Here is a 27,385-nt window from a genome sequence, read left to right on the forward strand (position 1 = left end):
TTTCATAAAGCCGCAGTACATGACGATACAGTTTACTGTAAGTTGCATAAAGGCAACACACCTAATTATGCGTCATTTCTAAGATATTTGCACACAGTGTGTCAGAAATATTGGCCCATATCTGGTTTCTCTGAAAATCTGTGCTTTCTGTTGTTCAAATCTGTTTTTATTTCTATTCTTCTTAACACTTTACTATGAAGTCTACCATAATTGGGTTTTAGTGATCTATTAAAAAAGAAAAAGGATACCAAATTTAATACTTTTTTGTTTTGTTTTTGTTTTTAGTTCACCCAAAAATGAAAATTCTGTCAGTAATTACTCACCCTCATGTTGTTCCAACCCTGTAAGACTTTCGTTCATCTTCTGAACACAAATTAAGATATTTTTAATGAAATCTGAGAGCTGTCTCACTCCTTCATAGGCTACTAGGTAATTGCATCTGCCAGCCCCGAAAAGTTAGTAAAGACATCGTTAAAATAGTCCAAGTGACTACAGTGGCTCAACCTATCAAGCGACGAGAATACTTTTTGTGCGCAAAGAAAACTAAAATTACGACGTTGTTTCTTCCGTGTGGGCCTCTGACTAGATCGCCACGACGCATGAGCGAGAACTGAGAAGATATTCATAGAAGAAATTCAGAAAAGAAAGAAGGGCAGATGGCATTAGAACAACACCAGGGTGAGTAAATGATGGATTAACTTTCATTTTAGGGTGAACTATCCCTTTAAATGAAGTTCAAATTTTAAAAACATGCCATTTATCAATGCTGCGGTTCTGCAGTTGAATAGTATTGTGTGGCATGGTGCATTTTTAAAACAACAAAAAATGGCTCCAAACAGGCGATTCGCACAAAAGGTGGTTTTGCGTTTTATTTCTCTGCATGTTTTTAAATGCTATTTTTATGTAAACATCCACTGGATGACATTTTAACCATTGCTCCGCTTTCTCAGCGTCTCACGCATGAGCACCGATGTGAACACGTTTCAAAAGCACGTTTTTAAATGCAAGAACACTCTCTGTGTGAACAAACCCCTTAGAGGCCTATAATATTATGAATCCAGTCTAGGAAAGAGTGCACATTTGTTTGTAGGCAAAATATGGATAGAGAATAAAAGATAAACATAATGGAAAGAGACTGCTGAATAGAAGTATTGTAGCACCAGGCTCCTTATCCAAGCAAAATCCTGCATCTTTTTCTGGCCAAATGTCCCGCTGTTCATTTGAAGAGCTGAGATGCCAACTCACTTCTCATCTCACACATTACCAAACCTCCAGGGTTGTGTCATTTGCCGAAAAGCACAAGTAAAAAGCAATATATGTATATATATATATATCCGAAGCCCTCTTTTTTTAATAATAAAAAAAAACCTTTTTTTCTTTTGTGCCAAGTCCTCGTACTCTTTTCATGCTGGCCACCAAACCATGCCTAATGGCTCCCGGGGAGAGGAGGCCCAGATTGCAGCGTCTTTTCCCCACAAAAAGAGCTTAGAAAACTAGGCTTAAAATTTCAGGGTGCCACCCCCGCGAACCCACCCCTCCTGGAGCGCGCATATGCCCCTTCTATCCCAGGAGAAACGAGAGATGTACTCAGAAATGGATGCGAACGTTGAAAGCAAGCAATCTCAGTCACTCTCAGATTCTCTCTTTTTTGGCCATATACTGTAAAGTAAATTTAAATAGAAACTTGCTTTTTTATACCGCAGGTGAATATCTGGGTTAATATGCAAATCTGCCCCTTCAGGAGTGGAGGAAGTTGCATTTTATATGGGTAAGATTTAGCTTGAATTCATTTGACTATGCTATTGTGGGTTTGGAGTAGAAATGAATGATGAAGACATATTATTCAGGCTCATTACAGTGTCCAAGAGATGACAGTGAAAGGAATGCAGGATATATTGTCGAAACCAAGATGGCAAAATAGTTGTACTATGATGATAATGGATACGGACAGTGTGTATGTAATGTAATGAAATGGATTATAAAGAGAGCAATTTGGTTGATTATTTTGAGTGTTTATGCAGTTTTACTATCACTGTTTTTGAATGAATATTTTCAGATGCTCAAATGGAACCGGTGGCAGTAAAAGCTGAAATGACTTACATTGTGTTCATTTTAGCTTGTGTTTCCCACGAGAAAAACAGCTTAATAAACAAACTAATGCATGTTTTAATTAAAATGTACAAAATGTAATAAGGTTAATGCAAGGATTTGATTTTGTTAAAGAGGTAACAATGGTAAATGTGTTGATATAGTGCACTTCCATCAGGAATCCTTAGTGGGAGAATACATGACAAAAAAGGAGAGATAATACGAGAGATTTTTAATCCAAGCTGCATTTATTTGTTCATTTAAATACCCTATGTTATGTTAACACGTGTGACACAATATTACATGAATAATATTTGAAGCAACCGTACATGAGAGTTTATTTGCAGAGTATTGTCAAAGCTGTATTACGAGGCAGCCGATTCCTTACATCTGTTCGGCTATTTAAACACACACACACACACACACACACTTTTAAGGCAAGGAGATGAGAGTTGATTGATTTTCTGCTTGGTTTAAGGTGTGCTCTGGTTTTTAAGAAGATCCCTCAAAAAAGGTGAAAGACAAACACAGTTCTGTGAAAGCAGAATAGAGTCTGCATTAAGATGACTCAAGAAGCCTTTCCTCGGTTTTTGTGGCATTTACAATGTAAATGAAAATGAAAAATGGGATATAAGGAGAAACTAACATGGGCATCAATATGAATCATTTCTCTCCCTTTATTCTATACCATCTGCAATCGATCTGTGCTTGCTAATCTTCAGTACAAAGGCCTCAGTCTCACTGATTTCCTCAGGATACACATGTCAATGTGGGACTGTGTCATTTGTATTAAATAGAAAAAAGAATGTGATGAGAATAAAGATAAGAAAAATATCAGCCTCCTTTGATCATTTTTGTTCAATATTTCTTTAACAAACCAAATCGAGAACATTTTAAATGTATTTTTTAATTCTTTCATTTAAGACAAACAAATAAAGTGTTTTTTACTGTTTTATTGTCACCTTATTAGTTATAGAAAATAAATATGTTTGCAGCAATCATATTTTTTTACTTAAAAATGAAGAGTTACTATTTGTCATATCATTGTATGATGGTTATTTGGTTTAGATTTACATTTCACATTTAAATGTATATGTTTGATTAGGTTTTTAAAATCTTTTTCAGAGTTCAGAATAATTGTCCTTTAATGCTGACATTTTTAATGCTAAAGAAGGCAACAGATCCACTCCAATATAAAACCAAAAACAATATTATTCCCCCTAAAACGCTCAAAGCAGAATTGTAAGATGTCATAAAATCAATATCTTTAAGGTATTGTTTTAAATCTGCCTATGAAAGTAGGATGAAGACAGACATGACAGACAGATTCTGCAGGCCGTGGTAAATGTGGCGAGGAATAAAATAAGGAACAGGAGGAGGTTATTAAAATATGACTGTTTGAGTTTTGGTTGACTACCTCACACCTGGTAGCTCTCAGCATGAACTCAAAGGGAGGTGTACCTCTTGCCAAAAGACAAAATGGGTTAGATAAAAGACAAATTGGTAGATTTCTGTTTATTCTTTTTTTATTATTATAAAACTGCATGGATTTTTTAAATATAATTTACATTCTATTATACAACAGAATCATAACAAATATGAATAAATAAAAATGAGTGGTAATGATTTCATTTTCAAAGTGAAAATCTTTTCTTTTTTTTCAACCATAACATCTTATTTTTATTTAAGATGAACAGGCCCATAATATAAGAGATCCTATCTCTTTTGATGTGGGTCATGGGGGTTGGCCTGATGAAAGGCATAAAGCACTTAAATTTGTTAAGGACACTCCCACCATTCAGAAACTTTGTGGCCACTGCCCAAAATGTGCATGCACAATTACCATGTGATACGGAAACACACACACAAGCACTTATAAACACCAATTTGGGATGTGAAATGGCTTTAATAATAAACTGATGATGTTTTGTTACAACTTTTCAACATGTTTTGTTACACTTAATTCAAGAATAATAACACAAATTAAGTGTATGCATCTAAAATTGTGTGATCTGATAAACTGCATCATTCCTGAATCATGTAAGTAAACAGTGGTTAATGCTTTTTTTTTTAAGTTTGTTTCGTCAAATTAAAATGATGAATAACATGTTTACATTTTTTTTTTCTCAATTTCACCTGTAGATAATGTTTAACATTTATATTAAGAGACATTGATGCTCACTTGTCCAAAGTGCTTAACAAATTATTGCTTATTTTTCCCCCTTTTTTTTTTAAACCTCTGCGTACTGACTTTTGAATTTATAGTGACATGAATGAGGATCATACACACACACACACACACACACGACCCTAACATCTGAAGAATACTTACTGACGAAAACCTGCTCCCCTCATCACTGTTCTCATTGACAACTGCTGTATATGTGTCAATTATATTCTGAATTAATGTGTATGTCTCATCTGGAATCTACTGCTGTATGTCTTCCTTATTGTACACCAATCATATTCAAATCATCTGACATATTTTAATTTATCGATTTTTAAACATGATACATGAATTTTAGATAGACTTGAATTTTATTTTTTATCTTTGATCGTTACAATAAAAAATGTATTTGTAATATTTACAGCATTTGTGCTTGCTTTCTTTTTGTCTTTATTTGTGTTGTGCTATTTGGATGTGAAAATATGTTGTGCTATTTTGATATGAAGTGTTAAATGCGTTTGTAAACAATAAATCACATTATTTTTAAGCAAAACCACAAAAGGAAAAAATAAGTGTCAAAACAAACAGCAAGTTTTTTTTTTTTTTTTTTTGCAGAAGTAAAAAGACTAGGGTTTTTTTTTTTTTTTTCAGAATTTATGATTATTCCAGTTAAATTACATTTTTTTAACCACAAAAAATATATATATACAGTGACAAAAACCTGAAGGGCTAGAAGATGAAGGTCCATTGCATGAGCAAAATTATTAGCCTTAAGTGTTCAGTGCTGGTTAGGTCCTATATGATTTAAGACATTATAGCCTAAAAGATAAACCCAGTAGGCTATACAAAAAAGTTACAAACTATTTAGTAATAAATAATACAAAAAAAAAAAAAAAAAAAAAACTGTGTAACTTAAGTTAACCATCCTGCAGCAGCAGTGTTTCCTGTATCCCTAATACAAATGTTACCTTTGTATAGCTGCTCCCGACATCCCATTCAAAACACCCACATTCCAACCTAATGGACGCACCTCGCCCTTCCTGTAGCTGCTATATTACTCCGCGCATACCACATTCCTGGTGTCGACTTAAAAACATCCAGACCTCAGACAAGGTACTCTGAATATGATACAGTATTTATTGATTATCACCTGTCAACGTATACATACAACACTAACGCTTAGTTTCATACTGGACGAGCCGCTGCTGCGCCCTAGTTTTTCACGTGCGGTAGGATACATGAACTGCATTCCTTGTATAAGAGCTGCGTCTTAGCGACGCCATTTTAAGGTCTAGATTTACATCAGCGCGGAAGGTTTGCAGCACCTCTAACGCAGGAGAACAGCTACCCGTCCGGGAATTTCACCGGCTGGCTTGGCTGTTTCGTTTCCTATTTGAATAACAACGCGTTGGTCATCCTTCGCCGGCCAAAAAAAGGGGTTCGTCGTTTTAATTTCAGGTAAGCTTTTTAAATGAGGATTGATTAAACTCCAAGTAGTTTGATTGGAGGAGCGGGAGGATCTTCCCAGGTTTTTCCATGCGAGACTTGGGGTTGGATTTACCTTCCGCGACCTGGGCATTTAAAAACGCTTGGTTTAGATTTTTACTTTTTGTTTTATACTGGTTTTAGCAGGAATTTGCAGGTTTATACACGACGCACATTTACTCTTGTGTTTGTTTACGGTAGCTTCGCAAACACTGGCTAACGTTAGCTTCATTCAGTTCTATGGCTCGAGCAGCGAGCTAACAGCAAACCAGCAGATCTCAATCGATAAACTAGAATTAATAAATACGCGTATGATTTCACCAGGGTCTCCGCATGTTGTTTTTCTATGCACATATTCTACCCATTTTTTCTTAACCACATCATGATTTTAGTTTCCTCTCCTTCAACGGTTTAACGTTAACTGTCGTCAGGCATACCGGGGAGTTTTTAACTTAACGTTAACGTTAAGTTACTTGTTTTGTCTTTTGCGAATTTTTTCACATTAGTAAAAACTGAGCCGATCCGTGATGTTGTAGTTTGTAAGATTAAGGTAACGTTAAGTCAGTCGGGTAAAATTATGTCAGCTAGAAATGCGCTTGTTTTATCAGGTGAGAATTAAGCCCCCCCCCCGTATTTTTATTTATTTTATTTCAAAAAAAAAATTGCACACCTCAATTTGCGTGTATTCAGTTTGAAGAAGTGCAGTGTAAAACTTCTGAATCTCTCTAAAACCAAAATAATCTCATGCTGGGCATTTTATTCAAAAGTGGATTGTTGGGTTGAATTTAGTTATGTTCTTTCAAATTGCTGTCTTGACAACCCATCCAGCAACACGTACGTATGTGTAACTACGTGGATATCCACGATGGACTTGTCGGGGGGAAAAGGGAGTTTTGGTTTTGTCTTCAAGGTGTTGTGATGTTATAGTTGGTCACATTTCGGTGTCATCCGATAGGCAAGTTTGCGAATGGGAAACTGAGTCAAAACATTTCAGGGTTCATTGCTCTTTCTCGAAACAAAGGCACCGATGGCCGAATTCCTGCGTGCTTTTAGGAGGGGCTCGGGTTTCTCGGCTCCCAGAGCCCGGAACAGCTGTTTCACACACTTTAGTTAGACGTACCCACCTTGAGAGGCTCAGCAGAACTGACCTTAGATCAGCCACCGTGCGCGTCTCCGCTGGAGGAAGTGTGGGCGGGGCTAAAGTCTATCGGCAGCGTGCGCTGTGGAAACTGAAGAGGTCGAAACTTTTCCACGATTGCGCGTGTGTGGTCGCTTTGTCTAGCGGAGAACGAATCTCGGGTTTCGTACCTGTGCGGGAAATACCCGCAGTAGTCTGTTTAAAAACAACCTCTGTTTCCCATAACACGCAGACAATGGTGGTTTTATGGAAGAACCTGTGGAAATGGTCTTGAAAATAATTGACTGTGGATGTAGTCTTTTTAATGTTGCAAAAATATAGTTCTAATAGTTTTTTTTTTTTGTAAATTATAATCACTTTCCTCAACAAAACATAATTTAAGATAGTTTAACCAAAAATCTAAATTGTCACTTCTCACCTTCATGTTCCAAATGTGTATGATGTTGACAAAAGTAGGATGATCAGTTTCATTTTATTGAAAAGATTCAGTGAAGCTGAATGGTGGCAAAAGGTTCTGTTTATACCGTGCGCTGCTATGTTGTTTGCCTGATTTAAAGGGTTAGTTCACCCAAAACAATGTCCCATAAATTACTCTCCCTCAAGCTATCGTAGTAGGCATGACTTTCTTCTTTCAGACAGCCAAACACAATCGGAGTTATATTAAAATATCCTGGCTCTTCCAAGCTTTATAATCTCTATGTGCTGCCGTCTTGACCAGGTCTCCCTGGAAGAAGAGATTGTAATCTCTCAATGGGATCTTCCTGGTTAAAGGATAGGCTAAATAAAATAATGGGAGTGAATAGTACCTGAGATTGAGCTGTAGGCTATTACTTATGTTGGATGGATGTGCTTTTTTGGGGCTGCTCGATTAATTGAAATTAAACCAATATCGTGGCATAGCTGCGTGCGTTTCTGCGTGAGTGCGACCTCTGGGCTTCCAGTGTGAATTTGGGCTGGGAGAAAATGCGTTTTTTTATTTATTCCAGAATCGATATTAATTCAAATTAATTTGTTTTATTTTTGTCCTTGCTTGTAGATGAGGTTGACAGAAGTTAGCCACTTTCATTCCAACAGAGGATGAAATGTCATCTATGAGTGTTGAGTGACGTAATATCCCAAGTGGACGACTGAAAAGCCCTCGCGCCGGCGCTACTCATATGCTGAGAGAGAAATGACAATAGAGCTGCACGATTCATCTTTAAAAGGCTGTGATCTCGATTCAAGACTCCCACGCAATCTTTCAATTCGTCTGTCTATTAAACTGACAAAATCATATCGCAACATTCAAAGCTGTGTTCAAAGCTGTTAACTTTTCCCCATGGTCTAGTGTTAAAAAAATTGCAATATCGAATCGCAATACTTTTAGAATAGCAATTCTTAAAAAAAAAAATTAAAAAAAAATCGCAATTCATATAGTATCGGCACCCAAGTATCGTGATAGTATCGAATTGGCAGATAGGTGTATCGTCCCAGCCCTAGTATGAATCAAACAGACTTGTTTGGTGCTCCGTTAATGCTTACTTCATCCTATTTTGGGTAAGAAAAAATTGGAAAAATAATACTTTTTATCAGTCAGTTTTGCCTAAAAATCGCTTATTTTCTGTCATCAAGTGTTTGGGCAACTTGAAAGACCAATTTATTCATAGTATAGCTTTTTGAATAGCTAACCTAAACTTGCTTTGTTTGCACTAGCCCTGTGCAGCAGCAACATCTCTGCTTGTGTTAACAGGATACAGTGAATAAACTTTAAACAAGCCCATTAAAAGTGCTAATCAGGCAGCCTTCCGTTACTTTGAAGGTTCAGTTTCCAAATCCGTCCCATAATAACACAGTGATTCGTCTGCACGTCCGCCTCCCGTGCGTCTGTGTGGAATGCTGACTGGTGCCGCAAGGAAAACCCTGTGAGTTTGCGTCTGACTTCCTTCTGTGTTTATTGTCTGGTAAATTAATTCCAGGTCTGTCTCACCACTGTGGATGATGATGCATTTTGCATAAACTATTACAGCTACCTCTGTTTGCTCTTGAATCAAACCATCTCCCTTCACACGCACCCTTAAAAAGCCTAATTTATTAACATTGGCACGGCTTCACAGCACTGTTTTTCCCGCTAGCAGGGTCTTTCAGTGCATGCCTGTATTTGAAATGCTGTATCTTGTGTCATGCAGACATACACAGACAGGAGAGGAATGTCCAGTGCTGACTCCAGGATGTTGTCATAAGGTTTCCCATTAATGCCTGTATGTGAAAGTAGCTCTTGTGTTGATGTTATATTTTGGAGGTCATTCAAATTCTGCTACACCAGTGCTTAGTGTTGCACGGTGCACCGATACTTCAAAAGTATCGCGATTCTCGGAAATTAAAAACGTCACGATTCCTAAATTTATTAGTATCGATACTTCTAAGAATGACCACGTTCCAGATTTGTAAGAGACGCATTTCATGTTGGTGTGTGCAACGCACGCTTCCAGTGCCTCCCTATGGACTAGAGTGCGGATCGGGCCGAATTTTTCTGTCCGAGCCCGGCCCGCGTCCGACAGAGAAGTAACTGAACCCGACCCGAGCCCGACAGGCATAGATATTTATGTCCGAGACCGACAGTTAAAATCCCTTCTTTCTTCATTTTTTTTTTTTTTCTCAATGACACGTACGTTTGTTTGTGTGGAAAGCCCGCTTTTATTAAGCAACTGTAGGAAGGCATTCGGAAATGTCAACAGGATGAGTGCACGGAGAAACAAGCGTTATGTTTCTTATGATAACTGAGATAATGCTGCTAAATGTATTTTTTTACCTTGAATGTCATTGCTCTTATTTTTTTATATTTTTATATTTCTTAATATATTTGCTGTTCATATGTTCATTTATTAGTGTGTTATATGATTAGAATGTTGTCCCGGTTTTAAAATAGGCTAAAGTACAGCAATTATATTTGAGAGTGTCTTCCTTTTCAGGAAAAGTATCAAAAGTATCAATCGCAATTCTTGACTTGGTATCGGTATCGAAACAATTTTGGTATCGTGACAACACTACTAGTGCTATAGATTGGTGTATGTACCATGTTTTCTTTTTTCTTTTTTCTTTTGTGGCTGGGTGAAGGATGACATTGTGATTCTACAGCTTCCCCATCATTAAGAGCTGTTCTCACTCAGCCTTATGTTCTCAGACAGCCTGGATACTCACCCAGCTGAGAACCAGCACTTAACCTAGTTGCACAGGTTTGCAATTTAGCTGAAGAGCTCTGGAGTGCATGTGACTTGAGCAGTGTTCTCATTCAGTCTCTCTTCACCCATGACCATGGAACAGCTGTAGAAGTTCAGTTCTTTTGACAAATGTGTTCATTTGGGATACCTGCAACGTCCTCAAATGTCAGATTTTTACATTTTACATAACGGTATAGGCTATTGGTAAGCCGATATATCACAAACAAATGGTTTCAAGATTGTAAAAGCATTTGTTCAACAAAAAAACAGGTTTTCGTTCATTTAACGGTCATTTTAACTGATAATAATAGATTGTTTAATACTGAGAAACCGTGATATTTTCTGAGACTTATCATACCGTGAAAATCTCATACTGTTTACAAACCTAGGTTAGGGATGGGCATTTTTGTTAATTTGATTTCATGTACTGATAGGTCTCAAAAACAAGTAGGCCTACTTGGGGGCAGGATGGGGTGTGTCCGATAACTAGAGATGCACCGATTACAATTTTCTAGGCCGATTCCGGGTTTTCATTGAGTTTGACCTGCCGATTCCGATTACCTTTTTTTTTTTTTTTTCTAACCACTTTACAGCACACACAAATATTTATTTTCGATCTTTTCTTTAACCCTTTCATGCGTAAGTTTAAAATATTCTAACTGACACCCCCACCCCTAGAGTGAGTTTTTTTTCAAGGCGAACGTTCCCTTTAATGTTTCCATGGTGACGCGTCACACCATACACCGCAACCACAATAATACTGTGTGACAGATGTGTCGCTTTTATTTCGCTTTTCCTTTTTTATTCAAAATATTCACAAACTTGCTTACCATGTCATCAAATAACTTAGCCTATCTGATATTCCGATTCTCAAATACGTGTAAGTGAGTGTGTTTGGTCGTTTAAAAACCTTTATAAATCTTGATCTATAACATGAGATGGGCGCCGCAATGTTGTCCTGTCAGTCGGATTTACAGCACATGAATTCATCAGTTTTTCCTGAAATAAATGCAAGAAAGTGGCCGGTGAACTGAGAAGAATAGAGTAAACTTTATAGTTACTTCCACTGTTTGTCTGATATGAATAACACATGTCGGCAAATTATATTTGAATAGATTGTTATTGCTGCTTCCACAGACATCAGTGTGTATTTTACAAACTCCAAATGTATTGTTTTACTCGTGCTTATGTGTATTTAAATATCTGAAACCTAAAATAAACATTACGAGGTTGAAAACACTGCTTAGTTGTGATATATGACAGCGCTGAACGCATCCGACTCTGGCTCAGCGCCAGCCAACGCGCGAAAGCACAGTTTGAATCTGGCAGTTATGCAGCGTCATTGAACATTCTAAATGTGGCACCGTACTCTCAGGGGCACAGAAATAAAAATCCCATATGAGACCGTTCCGCTCAAAAGGTTAATCATGCGAGTGCATTTGACCGGCATAAAATCGGCATATGTCAGACTGACCCGCCGGTCATGGCCGATCACATGAAAATCGGCCAATTCCGGTCACCAGCCGATCAATCGGTGCATCTCTACCGATAACGTTGATATTTTAATTAAAACCGTTACGAAACTTAATGTTGACACACAAAAATGTCTATCAAAATATGAAAATGACTAGGAAAAATAACACTGCTGCCAGATTATCAAAAATGCAATGTTTTTGAAAAAGAAACCTCTCTAAAAGCAATAGCTGTATCAGGTGAATTTGAAGAGTGAATGAACACCTGTAAACGGAGACCCGTTCTATAAGATCCGTTCTACATGATGTTAATCAGATTTTCTACACAACATATAGGCTAAACTTTACTTTACCACCGTCTGCACAAAAGGACGCTAAATATGCAAGTGAACTTGACCCAAGTTACGTGCTAGCCAGAAAGTGTTACTCTTCCTGTAACAACGTGCTGAAATTCACATTCTATAGAGTTCTCATTATAATGGTATGTAGCTAAAATGGCAGATTGGCGCTGCACATCTTGCACTTAACTGTATTTTCATCTACTTTATAAAGTGATTCTAGACATCCCTGCACATTTTCGAAGCAATGATAAACTATTTTAATTAAAAGTTTAAAAATGGCATGTTATGGATTATTAAAGGTATAGTGGAGGATTTTTCCGAATTTTAGAAAAGAACCGCCCTCTCCACTTGCACATGCGCAACACTCTATCTGCTCCCGAGAGAGAACGCCTATTAAACGTGTGCGAGAGAGCATGCACAAGCCCAGTTCTCCTCGTGCATGCTCTGTTTACAATTTGCTGTCGGCATCGCTCATACATACATGCTTGCTTGCAAGCACGTACGACGGCCTTATGTAAACATATCACCAGAATGATTGACAATTAGGAGGACCAATAGTCTTGATGATCCACCCGGAAAAAGAAAATCATCCACTATACCTTTAAGATCAATGTTTTGAAAAATAAACATCTGAAAAGAATGACTCTTCAATAGTCAATGTTGGGCTTTTGCTGTTTGAGCTGATGCTGAAGAATGAATTAATGAACAACGGTAAACTGAAAGAAATGCTTTGATAGTGGTAATATTACACCTTACATCTGCACAAATGTACATGAATGCGCGTGAACATGACTGTGCTTGTAGGAATGTGTAACTACAAATTCCCGTTGTTACTTCCCGTAACAACAATGCTGAAACACTGGCAACTAAAGCACAAAGAACTTACAACATTCTAGGGCTGTTGGAACGAATTCCGAAATTCGAATATAATTCGAATATAAAAAAAATCAATACTATTCGAATGCTGAAGTTCCTATTCGAATATTGCTTTTTTAATGTATATTTTAAATTTTTTTGCAATCTTGCCTTTCTCGCCGCCTTGGCTTACACGCATGTGAAAATGAAATGCTTTTGTTTCTTGTGATGAATAAAGTTTTTGAATCGTAACACAATTGTGCACGTTATCCACGCTGTATCATCATAACATTACTGTAAAAAATCGCGGAGAGCAATGTCTCCACGGAAACGGAGATCACCACTCCTGACAATTTGATTCACAGTCCACACTACAACGTGAAAACGGCGTTTTCGTATCCACTTTGGAGTGCGTTTTCATTAATTAAAACGCCTTCTCAGTGTGGACGGAAGGCCAAAACGGAGAGAAAAATATACGTTATTTTTTATGACAACGCTACACCCTGACTGACAAGCTAGACGATCTGTCCGAGGAACCGCCGCTAAAACAGGCAAGAATTACTTATTTTCTGCCTCTCTCCTCGTCACGGGGCTTACCAGCTGTCCGCCAGAAGGCAATAACAGACAAACTGACACGGTTTATCTGTGAAGATATGAGACCGATCAACATCACGCATTGGCATTGGCGATCCATAAGACTGTGTAATGTCGTAAATATTAATAATAGGATGAATTTGAGCATTTAATATTCGAATATTATTCGAATATTAAATAAAATAAGGAATGGAATTGAATAGTATTATAGAGGAAGATTGACAGCCCTACAACATTCCATTACAATAGTGTTCTCATTATAATGTTATGTATATGGCAGATTGGCACGGCTCATCTTGCACTTAAAGGGATACTTCAGGATTTAGCATTAAGCTTTGTATTAGTAGAAAACCTGTAGTATTTTCGAATTACCTTGCTTTCCACCCTTATATCCCCCTGAGAGGAGAGATTTGTTTTCTTTTTTTTTAAATCTGGAAAAAATCCTCCGATGACGCAAAAATCGTCATATTGCGTCATCGGAGGATTTTCTGGCCAGAGGCTAAAGACTACAGCCAGTAGGAGGAGCTGTCCCGCATGTGTTCAACCCGCCCATAGAGGTGGGATCTCACTCACAGAATGTACACATAGTTCAGCCGTCTTTCTTTGGAAGCTAAGTTAACAGGCTCTTGTTCTGTGGAGAAAGCTGAGTAGCAGGGGTTACCATCCTCTTTTTCCCGGACATGTCCGGCCGTCGAGATCGTCCAAAATGTCCAGGATTCGGCTTTTGCTTTCTGCAGTCGCCATTCATTGTTTACATGCACACCTTTCGTTTCAATCTAACTGAATTCATTCCGATTGGTGAATCTGAATGTAGTGTTTACATGAACGCTAAACAAGTGATCGGTTGATGTGCTTTTTAACATTGCTAAGAAAATTCCCGCTCCTCCGTGAGATGCGAGACCGGTGCGTCTCAGTAATCACACCACCGGCCTCGCGCCGTTCTCCCTCGGCCCTCAGTCTCGTCCTGCTCGCCACAGTAAACATGATGAATGGCGACTGTAGAACGCAAAAGCCGAATCCCGGACATTTTGGGCGATCTCGAAATCCAGGGCAAACTCATCACGGAGACTCGCTAGTAGCTTAGCTTTGTTGTTTTCAACTGCGCTCTCTTACCGGTAGGCGTGGCTTGGGAGTGGCCTCCTAGGGCAGCGAAGCAAGTGCATTCTGGGAGTTGTTGTCTTTCATCCACATAAGCCAAAAATACATTTTCTTGCTTTTCTTAGTCTAGAAAGCTCCAAATTCAAAAATAATTTCACATTTCTTCTACATAAATGACCCATTTTAAATACACATTCATCTTTCCAGAGGTGAAGTATCCCTTTAACTATTTTTTATGATCAAAGTGATTCCAGGCATCACTGTGCGCTTTCAAATCCATGGTTTCACTTTATTTTGCCGGTCTGGACATAAATGGACATATTTAAACAAAAAAATAATCGCAATTTTAACCAGAAAAATCACAATTAGACTTTCCCCAAATCATGCAGTCCTAAGTTCTTACGCTGACGCTGTCCAGACGCTGCGGCTGTCTGTCGTTCTTCATTTAAATGGTGCCTCGCGTTCAGTTACAAAAGTCAGCATGGTAAAACGTTCTCCAAGATCGTTCAATATTCTCATCATTACACTCGATTTGTAAATAAAGGTCTTTGGTTTTGCATAAAATAATTTTATCTTGCTGGAGTTTATTGCCATTTCTAAATCATGTTCTTTGCATCGGGCTGTCTGTTAAGCCTGGAACACACCAAGCCGACGCCGACGAACTAGCGCTGACGAAAGCCGACTGTTGTCGCCTGCGTTGGGGGAAAAAAGCTGCACTTGAACACACCGAGAGAACTACAGGCGACTGTCAGCTAGAATGCGTGTTCTCCGCCTGCGTGTAAATGGGACAACTGTCTATTTCTGCAGATATATTCATCTATATTCGGCATTCAAAAAGGGAGACCGCTACGGGCTGCAGATACACAAACCGTAAACAAAGCAGTGTGTGCTTACCGTTTTGAATATCAATCCTGCTAAACACTTTCTTTATTCCACTCCGCTCATGTTAATATTGAAATATTCACCAAGGTATCCTTAGGTAAGATGACACTAGAACAGCCTTCTATCTGTACTTTGCTCGCTGTTTTGCTATTATTCTCGTCCACTGACTCGTTCACTAAGCTAAACAGCCAATCAGAGTTCTCTCTCACCGACGGGCTGATGCCAATTCGACATGTTGAATCAGCTGAAATTGGTCCTCGTCGCCTTTTTTTCCGGCCGATTCAATGTTGAATTGGCGTCGGCCCGTCGGTGAGAGAGAACTCTGATTGGCTGTTTAGCTTAGTGGACGAGTGGTGTGGAACACACTGAGAAAACTTAGTCGGCCAATGCACAAACTGCCCGACGGCCGACCGTCGGCTTGGTGTGCTCCAGGCTTTAGATCACAACACTGGACTATACGTTTTTCTTCGCACGCACAGTAACTGAAATTTTAAAACTTAAAATAAAAGGCTCAATAAACTGTTGCATAAATATAAAACACTACGCATCAATATCTCTTCCCTGTGTTCTTTGAACTTTAATGCGAAGAGCTGCGCGCTTTGACTCGATGTTCTTTAGTACATCATTCTGCTCATGGGGATGCCCATCATTTTTGGTATCCGGATTGGATCAGTACTGAAATTTTATCGGTGCATCCTAGTGCTGGGCGGTATGACCAAAAATCCACATCACGGTATTTTTCTAAATTACACCGATTTCACGGTATATGACGGGATTTCTTTTTTTACAAGCATGACTGGGTGTAAAACACATTTTTCACTGAGTGAGAGAGGAAATGCTGCAGTAGATTGACTTAGAATGCCCTATTTTACTGTCATGAGTGAATATTGTAGAAAAAGAATCCACACTAGTATTATTACAGGTTTGCAAGGCTGTTTATAAAGAGGTGCCAGCAGGAGGCGCTTTAGGAGCGGCAGAAATAGCGGTTTCCCCGGTAACGGCTGTACACAAAGCAGCAACGCTCATAAATGCTGCTTTATCAGGAAAGATAAAGATTCAATCGTAATAAAGAAACTTTTCTAAAGACCGTCAGTTCAATTCAGATACATTAATATAAAAACACCCACGCCGCGTTTTGATTTTGAAACGTGCAGTGCTCATGTTTATTCAACGATGTCAATGCCAACCACAAATAGATTTTCCAAAAGGCTGTGTTGATATTGTGAACCAATGTATGGGAAACACTGTAATATAATTTGACAGCTATCAATTGTAGTTTAACCTATCCATCTTCAAAGTCACGCTTACACGTGCATCACTACAGTGCAACAGAGAAAAAGGTCCCTCTCAGGCCCCGTCCACACTACTGCGTTTTCGTTTAGAAACGGAGAATTAAAACGAATACGATCTCCGTCCACACCAGCGTTTTAGCTGCGTATTAGAATTGATCTCCGTCCACATTAAAACGACTGAAAACGCGGATCACGTGACCATTCACCAACACTGGGCATGCGCGAGCCGGTGTAAACACAACTTCATTGATAAAATTATCCCACCATGCGCTGGTTCTTCCCGGGTTAACCCAAAACCGACGCTCCATGTACACGGTCGATACCGGGAATTGTCAAACGTAAACTATTTTATCGGGAATTGTCAGTTGCACACGGGAATTGTCACATTGTCACTATTTTACCGGGAATTGTCACAGATCGCTCGAATAATAGCTTGCCTCCGGCGCATGTAGGCAGTTAGCATTGTAAAATGCAGAATTTACTTGCACAACAGCTGCTAGAAAAGATATAGCCTACGCCATGACTGATGACACCCAATCATAGATCCGAGCGTGAGCCTCTACTACGTCATCGTTTCTAAAGTCCTCCGTTTTGACCCGTCCAGACTAAAACGCCCTCCGGAGATTCAAAACGAAAAACGTGTCGTCAGCGTTTCTAAACTTCTCCGTTTTGGGTCTCCGTTTTTTTTGCCGTTTTAGTGTGGACGGGAGGTGCAAACGTAGCAAAAGGTCTCCGTTTTTAAACGAAAACGCAGTAGTGTGGACGGGGCCTTAAACAGTGTCGTGCCGCGTTCCGATCATTATTAAATCGACATACATCGGTATTGCAGTATTTTTAAAAATTCATATCATAACAAAAATAAACACGTATTCGTTATGAACCGGTATACCGCCCAGCACTAGTGCATCCCTATTTGATATACTTGTGTAAATGATCATAAATGTACTAATTACCATATTTAAGTGCATAATAATGCATACATTTATTTTACAGTTAGTCGTTGACCCCTAAATTTAGTGATGTTGGAATATTTAATATGGAGTTTAATGCACAGTTCATATTGTATGCAGTCTTTCACTGATCTCCCCTGCCACATGATGCTCTTCCTTTCCATGGCACCAAATCAGTGCTTAGATGACGCTTGCTTGCGGTTGGATTAACCACATTGATTGTTGCTGAATGTCTAGTTTAGTTGGAAATGAAGCTGTCGGTTTCTTGCCATGTTGTAGCCTACTTTTGCATTTAACCCCGATATCATGACGCATATCAGATATTTTAAAGCCTGCAAGATGTGAGAGCTGATGTTGTTCTTCACTGCAGCAGGAAGCCAGATTGTCAACGTGTCAGTTTCCAAAGCTTGTCCGCTTCCTTGATGCTATGTGAAAATGTCTGCTATTAACTATTAAGGCTATTGACTAACCTGTTAAATACAGAAGTTTAATCTGACACTGATTTATACTTAAGGATGTTTTAGACCTATTTTATTAGTTTCTTTTCTTTGAGCTGAGGAGGGATGTTAGACTCATTTCATTGGTTTAATTGCTGCTTGGTGCGTTGTAGACTCGTGCAGGAAGGAAGACTGGCCCTGAAGCAGACGTGAGCAGTTTCCTATGGAAATATAACTCGAACTCTCTGGTTTGAGGCCAGTGTGAGGAAACTTTTCACATTCTGAATGCTCGACAGCTTTCCTTTCGTTGCAGCATCTTTTCACGCTAAATATGTCCTTCCCCATGAACTGGCATCACTAGCCTGAGGCTCTGCGCAAGACTAAGGTTTACAGAGGTCATTACAGCACTGTCACTTAACTTCAAACACTTATATCAACTGTAGTAAATGCATAACCTACTGTTTGTAAATATGATTTAAACACTACCATTTAAAAGTTTATGGTCAGTAAGATTTTATACATATGATTTTTGAAAGGTTTTTACGTTATATAATGTTGCCGTTATTTGCACGCTTGAGTATCTTGCAAATAAGGTTGCATTTTTAGACTGTTTCCCTGTCCCAAATGGCACTTCATAGGCACTTTTGGTCTTGTGGACCACAATGGCTGTCGCGTGCACGTCCGCTAAGTCCAGGAGACCATAGGGTGTCCCATTTGTCATTTTAGGTTTCAGAAGGGTGCTCGCGAACACCCCCTTTGCTGTCAAAATGTGCCCTTGATGCGCACTTTTGCCGAGCCGCACTGAAGCGAGCTCTTCAGCAGACTTCTTCCCGACAGTTAAAGCTGCGTTAAGTCACGAAAGTGCAGACTCGTAGGAAGAACGCAAGTGTTTAGGGTGCTGTTTAGGGTGCCATTTGGGACAGGGCCAGTGTTTACAGTTAAAAATAGTCCAACTTTTCTTTAACCTGTCTTGAGTTCCCTGCATTGTTCCATTCTGTTGCGCTCCATCCAGCTGCTTTTAACTTTCGAACAAGAATGTGTCTTGTGTGAGTACCCATTAAAAGTGTACTTGGAGATTAGTGTTAATTTTGTCAGCTTTTTTTAAATATAGGCTTGGTCTTAGTTCTGTGTGAAATGTAGCCTACCTTTTTAGTTTTTATCATATTTAGTAATAACAAATCAGAATGTCAACCCATACAAATGGTTCTCGCTTAGTTTCCTGATTTACTGTAGGCTGTTTATCATATAGGCCTACTGGTAAAACAAGAAACTTAAAATAGTTTAAAATGGTGAAATTCCTACTAATCCAATAATTCCAAATTACTTAAATGTTTTATAACAACAGCGAAAGACTTTAGTCACACTAAAGTAAGTGCATTTCTTCAGCATCCACCATCCATTTTTTTTTTCATGATTTAGGTGATTTGTCAAGTTTTTAACTACATTTGTCTCGTCTTTTTCGTTAACTATATTGCATGTTGATGGTCACATTTATTTAATGACATTGGTGTCATCACTTCATCGTAACCACATTAAGGACATCTGTATATTTGTTAAAGTATCTGTTTCTGTAGTGATCTAAACCAGGTTGAAGATTTTTAGCTTGAGTCACCTATAAATGAATGGCTGACTATTTATAACCTAAAAATTTCAACAATAAAATGTAACAAAATTGTCAAAGAAAACATACTTAATGCTTGTTTTCTTGTTAGTTGGGTAACTATCGGCTAACTATCCTAGAATAATAGTCTGCAAACCTATATTCAAATTTGCCACCCTAGCAGGGTAACAAGTAAATTTGATTTCATTAGGTTGAAGATCCTAATAAGCAACAGTGTTTCTTTCATGTCCTCTGGCTCTTTATAATCACATAACACGTGATGCTTTATGCTGTATTGTTCTCATCAGCTTTGGATGAATGAAGCTGACTAACCCTCTCAGCGTGTTTTTACTGGTATTGCCAGGATGACTCACCGTCCCGTCTCCTACTCTCGACTTCTCGCGTGACACCCTACAGTCTAAATGAGGGGAGTTTCCCCACCATTTACACTACCTTTAGGGTCTGTAATGTAGATTGATGCCTCTTTCTCGCTTGTAAAAAAAGCAGCTGGTGTCTGAGGGGAATAGCCAAATGTTACTGCTAGTTTGTAAAATGGAGCATTTTTTTTTTACCTTTTATATGCTTGACCTGTTATGTAGTTTTATTCCTATCCTAATTGGCTTTTCTTTTTTCTTTTTTTGTCTACAGGTTTGGAAGTCGCTCAGGCTGAGGGATTGACACAACGATGGCTACCCAGTGTGAGTAGTTTTCCAAAGTAACCAGTCAGTTTCAGCATGCTTGCCTGATGACTGTTTCTTGACGCAGACACACAAACACAGATAAGCTGATAAAGAACTGGTTTATTTACTTAATGATTTCAGTTAGCCTAACCCTCAGAGAGCCAATATATTAAACAAAGTAAATGCCCCTTTTTATTAAATGTACTAATTGTATCAAATTTAGTGATAGTATTCAAATGCAAAATTCTAAACTTATTTTTTTTAACTTCAGTCATAGGACAACTATGCACATATAACATACAGCAAATAACATTTTCTAACTTGAAGGTTATATGTAGTTACTGTTGTTGCAAGTTTTTCCCCCTACATGAATGTAGGCTTTGCCGGTATGGCAAAGTAGCAGAAAAATGCAATTTCACATACTCCACTGCCAGTTCAGTGAGATGTAAGACTAGTGTGTGCTCCTGAATCTTGTGTACTAGGGCTGTCAAAATGGCTGAAACTAAATTTGAATTTGTGCTTTAAATATTACTAATATTTGAATTATATTAATTTAAAAGGCATAATTTCAGGTGGGGGAACATGTACCCCCCTCAACATGTACCCAACATGTTCACCGGTAAGACGGCGTTCGCTCAAATCCCGCTCCAACATTAAATTTCTCTGTACTGTAAGCTATAGGCCTACGTATTGTAGCCCAGTCATTAAAGAAAACGATTTAGTTTCATATTTGTTTAAATGTTTTTTTTATTTAATTTTTTATTACGCAGTATCCGTTTTTTTCTGTCACCTGTTGACTAGCGTTGTATGATCACGCTCTTATTAATCTGAATGCTTTTAAACCATTCAAGCGCGACAAGACTAAGAGACCGCGCTGTAAGTCCTGCATATTACACACACGACCCACAGAAAAGACGCGCGTCATCGAGTTCTCTTTCGGGCTTGAACAAACCATAGCGCACACAAATGATGCCAAAATGTCCGTTTTGTCGAGTGTCCTCATAAGAGCAGTCTTAAATGATTTAAATAAAGTCTTAAATGAACGTAGAGATTTGTGAGAAAACGGGACGTGTGTCAGATCGCGTCTCTGTCAGCAGCGGCTGATCTTAAAGTGTCATTAATGTTAATCAAAAAAATAAAGGTAAGAGTACATTACTCACTCAGACCCGGCGCCAGGAGGATTATTTTACCGGTAGGCTAATAAAAAAAATACGGACAGACGTGCGGAGACCTGGAGTGAAAAATTAAAAAAAATTTTTTTTTACTTTCGGATTCAACCCATGTTCTAAAGCAGTGAAAAATAGAGGACACTGACAACACGCTGACAGACAGGACCGAGCAGGTAATATTTAATATGAAACAAAGTCTCAACTTTCAAATTTGGTCAGTCAAAGAAAATTAAAACAATAAATAGGCCTAAAGTTTTGTGGCTCTTTAATGTGTCGTGACAGATTGCCTCAGTTAAAGCCAAGGTCAAATCCACATACGTTAATCTAACTCTCCTGACTGCTTTGTCGGACAAAAATGGTGGATTTTGATTGGTCAGACTCTGACCGCATGTCAATCAAACTCCCTGCAAAGGATGAATTGACGCTAATTTAAGCACCAGCTTTTTAAAAGCGATGTAAAAAAATAAATATTTGACGACGTAGGTAAGGCTTAAGGCGTGTGTTGCTTAGGCGGCCGCCTTAGTTCCAAAGTGCTGCGGGAAACCCTGCCTATAGTGTAGCAGAGGACTGTTGAGGAGAACCCATCTAAAAATGTATGTGGAACATTACATTTATGTCTTTGTATTGATCTCCTGTAGCTGACCTTATGGAGCTTGATATGGCCATGGAGCAGGATCGTAAAGTTGCTGTGAGTCACTGGCAACAGCAGTCCTACCTGGATTCAGGTATTCACTCTGGGGCCACCACCACAGCGCCATCTCTCTCAGGCAAAGGCAACCCTGAAGAGGAGGATCTGGACAACCAGGTGCTCTATGAGTGGGAGCAGGGCTTCAACCAGCCCTTCACACCTGAGCAGGTGACGGGTATGTGGCTGTATTTGCTTCCAACACCCTTTGATTCCTGTATTAGTCTAAAAATAAATATGGAAGCCCTTCTGCCTGGATATTTTCAGTCTGGCCATTTTCCTACCTGCCTCCTGTCTGGCTAAATCACAAACTTCCTCTCTTAGACCTGGATGGGCAGTATGCCATGACCCGTGCACAGCGTGTCCGTGCAGCCATGTTTCCTGAGACTCTTGATGAGGGCATGCAGATCGCTTCTACCCAGTTTAACTCTGCCCACCCTACCAACGTGCAGCGGCTGGCTGAGCCTTCCCAAATGCTTAAACATGCTGTTGTCAATCTCATTAACTACCAGGATGATGCTGAGCTGGCCACCAGAGCCATTCCTGAGCTCACCAAGCTTCTCAATGATGAGGACCAGGTTAGGAATGTTCCAATACTTAATGTTTGTTTCCTAAGGTGTTAAGCCATCAGAATTGCAATTTCCTTTGACAAGACATTTCTGCTCCTGGGAATGTTTATTTGCAGCTGAAGCTAAAAATGGAAGCTTTTTTAGCAAGAGCCTTCATTAAGATTATTTTTAGCCATATAGTGAAAAAAAATTGAAGCAGTGACAATGCTTTCTGAATCACCTGAAGTTTTGCTTTTGGATGTTGTCAATTTCATAAGGTAATGTTTGCCTATTTGTGGATGTGAGGTTGGAAGAGCAAGTCAATAGTTTGAGGTGACCTTTGAAAGTGTTTTTTGCATTTGACAAGCAAATTAGTCACTTCAATCCAGGTTTCTCTGGTTGATCGGTGTGTGCAGTTGTTCAAATAAGGCTCACTGATAAATGACAAGTTGCCAAATTCCAGTAGTTTCAAATCCTCTCCATCTCGATTACCCTTAAACACTCACACTTGCTGTCCAGGTGGTGGTGAACAAAGCCGCAGTGATGGTGCACCAGCTCTCCAAGAAAGAGGCCTCTCGCCACGCCATTATGCGCTCCCCCCAGATGGTGTCGGCCATCGTGAGGACCATGCAGAACACCAATGATGTGGAGACTGCCCGTTGCACTGCCGGCACCTTGCACAACCTGTCCCACCATAGAGAGGGTCTTCTCGCCATCTTTAAGTCAGGAGGAATCCCTGCACTCGTCAAAATGCTGGGGTAAGAGCAAAGGCGGCAGGTTTTAGAGAGCCTTGAGTAGAGCTCCATGGAAACTTCTAAAACTCTGAAGATCCTAAACAAAGGCACTTAAGTCTTGAGATTTTGATTACATTATTGTGTTTCCAGGTCCCCCGTGGACAGTGTGCTGTTCTATGCCATCACAACCCTGCACAACCTCCTACTCCATCAGGAAGGTGCTAAAATGGCTGTCCGTCTAGCTGGAGGACTTCAGAAGATGGTGGCCCTACTCAACAAAACTAACGTCAAATTCCTCGCCATCACCACAGACTGCTTGCAGATCCTGGCATATGGCAACCAGGAGAGCAAGGCAAGTACTGCATTGGTCTTGCTAAATGGGGAATAAAAATACAAATACACAGATGTTATTTATTTATGCTCTTATCTAAACTCTTACCGCCACAGTTGATCATCCTGGCCAGTGGAGGACCTCAGGCTCTGGTCAACATCATGAGAACATACACGTATGAGAAACTGCTCTGGACCACAAGTCGTGTGCTCAAAGTGTTGTCCGTCTGCTCCAGCAACAAACCTGCCATTGTCGAGGCTGGTACGTACTTGCCTGGTTGTGCCAGTAAAGTGTTCATTCATGCATGTGATGTCAGTGTCTCATCTTTTGCTTCTTGTGTGGTTCAGGTGGTATGCAGGCTCTCGGCCTTCACTTGACAGATCCCAGTCAGCGTCTGGTTCAAAACTGCCTCTGGACCCTCAGAAACTTGTCAGATGCTGCCACAAAGCAGGTACATGCTTGGACTGAAGCGCTAACAAATTGTGTAGACAAGTTTATGGAACTGCTGGCACCTATTTTTAAATTTCCCATTTCTCATGGGTTGTAGGAAGGGATGGAAGGACTTCTTGGCACTCTAGTTCAGCTTCTTGCTTCTGATGACATCAATGTGGTCACCTGTGCTGCCGGCATACTATCCAACCTCACATGTAACAACTACAAGAATAAGATGATGGTTTGCCAAGTTGGTGGAATCGAGGCCCTGGTCCGCACTGTTCTCAGGGCTGGTGACAGAGAGGACATCACTGAACCTGCCGTATGCGCGTTACGCCATCTTACCTCCAGACACCAAGATGCTGAGATGGCCCAGAATGCTGTGCGTCTTCACTATGGCCTACCTGTAGTGGTCAAACTGCTGCACCCACCCTCACACTGGCCGTTAATTAAGGTGAATGTGCTAGATAGTGTCTAGTTTTTTCTACATTTTCTGAAATTATTGCACATTCTAACAAGTCTCTCCACATCCTCGTAGGCCACGGTCGGTCTGATCCGTAATCTGGCACTATGCCCAGCCAATCATGCACCACTCCGTGAGCAGGGTGCAATTCCTCGTTTGGTCCAACTGCTGGTGAGGGCACACCAGGACACCCAGAGACGCACTTCAATGGGTGGCACACAGCAACAGTTTGTGGTGAGTTTTTTTTTTTTTTTTTTTTTTTTTTTTTTTAAATAGTGGGAAAGCATTTGGAAAAACAAATGTTTTATACTAATTGTCTGATTTGTAATATTCAGGAGGGAGTTCGTATGGAGGAGATTGTGGAAGGCTGCACTGGAGCACTTCACATCCTGGCCAGAGATGTGCACAACAGAATCGTCATCAGGGGGCTCAACACCATCCCCTTATTTGTACAAGTATGACTTGACTTGCTCATTGTCTTCATGTGCACACATTCACCACCTAATTACTTCCCTACAAAATCATCATGCAAGATGGCTGCCATCTTTAATCTAGTAAACCCTGTGATTTTTGTTTCTCTTGCTCTGTAGCTGCTTTATTCGCCCATTGAGAATATCCAGCGGGTAGCAGCAGGAGTGTTGTGTGAGCTGGCTCAGGATAAGGAGGCGGCAGAGGCCATTGAAGCAGAAGGAGCCACTGCTCCTCTCACAGAGCTGTTACACTCCAGAAATGAGGGAGTGGGTGAGTGATTGCCCCCTATTGACAGTCAAATACTGTACATTACAGCAAAAAACAAAACGCTTTTTATATCCGTGGGCACATATTTTACAATTTCTTTGTTGTGGATTGTGCTACCAGCTAAAGGGTGGAAGGGGTCTAAGACACAAAAGCTTTCCATTTAATCTAGACTCTGTCATGTACTTTTCTCTATATAGCCACATATGCCGCAGCAGTTCTGTTCCGCATGTCTGAGGATAAGCCTCAGGACTACAAGAAACGTCTTTCTGTGGAACTTACCAGCTCTCTTTTCAGAACGGAGCCCATGTCCTGGAATGAGGTACGAACTTTCATCTGCACACTGATGGAGAAATGGTCTCAATCACTCTATAAATCCATGTTTATGGACTTATTTTTTTTATTTTTTTATGTTGTCTTAGACTGGTGACCTAGGTCTTGATATTGGTGCTCAGGGAGAGCCTCTTGGATACAGACCGGATGGTAAAACACTTTTCATGGCACTTTATTTAAACATATTTTTATTTAATAAAAAAATCTGCAGATGTAATTGTTTAATAAAAAATAAAAATATTTTGATCCGTTTACACTAATGTTTTTTTCGTATCCCTTTTAGACCCCAGCTATCGTTCTTTCCACTCTGGCTATGGTCAGGATGGTCTCGGTATGGATGGCATGCTGGAGCATGAGATGGGAGGCCACCATCCAGGAGCAGAGTACCCAGTAGAGGGACTGCCCGACTTGGGCCATGCTCAGGACCTGATGGATGGCCTTCCCCCTACAGACTCCAATCAGCTGGCATGGTTTGACACGGACCTCTAATGGTCTAAAAGTATTGAAGGTAAGATGACTTTCAAAAACTCATTGCATTCTGCTTACATTTTAATATAAATGTTAATGTACTTCTGTTTTTCCACAGATGTATGTTGAATGAGTCTGCATTGTGATTTGAAGAGTCGTGGAAGGTTTGCAAGAGGGTGGGCCAGTGTTTCAGAAAGTGCCTGACGCACAACACACTTGTCACAGACGAAAGGGAGATGTCTAACAGGAAATTTTGGATGTCGGCCTCCTTAATTGCTATGACCCCTTTTTTATTTTTGCCCTGGATGGAAAAGTGCAAGTACAAGAGGGATTGTGATGTGGATACTGACGAGTGCACATGAAAAGGATCTTTTATGATGGAACTCTTATCTTTTTTTCTTTTTTTTTAAATCAACCTTTTCATGGTACTGACCCCTAGCTTGGTTTTAAACCTGGCTATTTTTTTTCTGCCATACATTTGTAATCAATATTTTTCTGTCTTTTTTTTTTTCTTTTTCTTTTTTTTTTTTTTTTTTTTTTTTTTAAATGTCTTCTATAGTGTTAAGTTGTAGTGGACTTGCCTCATTGGTTTCTGGATCTTTATCACATGCTAGTAAACAACACTAATCTCAGTTTCTATGTAATCTGACTGAAAGTGTAACAATGTGTAGCTTTTTATATGATCAATTAAAATGGTGGTTGTTGGGAGTTCAAAAAAATATGCATTCTTACAAAATGCTTAATGTTAAGCAATGAGATGCAGTTTTCAATGTCACGATTGTTCCAAAAAGGGTGTGGGTGCAGCGTGGGTGGGTGGGTTAGTGGGTGGGGGTTGTAGATTGGGTTTATGAGGTATACACAGAGACAGAAATCTTTTCTATGCTATCTGGAGGTAGTCTCTATTGAAGCAATGTCATTGTTAGCCTGTGCAGCTCTTTTTTTGGGATCATGGATAATGACATGGCTAATCAATAAAAGACTTTTATTCCAATTGTGTTTGTGTGATTACATAAATGAAGGCACTTATTTTTAATTTTAAAACATGTTTAGGTCACATTACTACAAAATTCAATGTTAATTCTAATGCACCTTCCTTGCCCTCAAAGTGCTACAAGCAATGCATTATTTAGAACTTTTCACCATTCCCCTGTTATCTTGATGTTTAGTCAGTAGTTTTATTTTTTTCATAATGCAAGAATATTTTAATGGCC

The 27,385-nt window shown here is 39.5% G+C and overlaps 1 protein-coding gene across 1 annotated transcript; it reads left to right on the forward strand.

The window, feature by feature from the left end:
- The first annotated feature begins 5,532 nt into the window (after positions 1–5,532).
- Positions 5,533–27,165, forward strand: ctnnb2 (catenin, beta 2). The gene is made up of 16 exons (XM_084423511.1): positions 5,533–5,713; positions 20,245–20,294; positions 22,084–22,308; positions 22,455–22,708; positions 23,198–23,436; positions 23,563–23,764; positions 23,860–24,004; positions 24,091–24,194; positions 24,291–24,629; positions 24,714–24,872; positions 24,974–25,093; positions 25,229–25,379; positions 25,574–25,695; positions 25,796–25,856; positions 25,990–26,214; positions 26,293–27,165. Exons 2-15 carry the CDS (start codon positions 20,282–20,284, stop codon positions 26,193–26,195), a joined length of 2,340 nt encoding a protein of 779 aa, XP_084279637.1. The 5' UTR covers positions 5,533–5,713; positions 20,245–20,281; the 3' UTR covers positions 26,196–26,214; positions 26,293–27,165.
- Positions 27,166–27,385: the final 220 nt, after the last annotated feature.

The sequence above is a fragment of the Rutilus rutilus genome (genome assembly GCF_951802725.1).
Source record: "Rutilus rutilus genome assembly, chromosome: 11".
Classification (NCBI taxonomy): Eukaryota; Metazoa; Chordata; class Actinopteri; order Cypriniformes; family Leuciscidae; genus Rutilus; species Rutilus rutilus.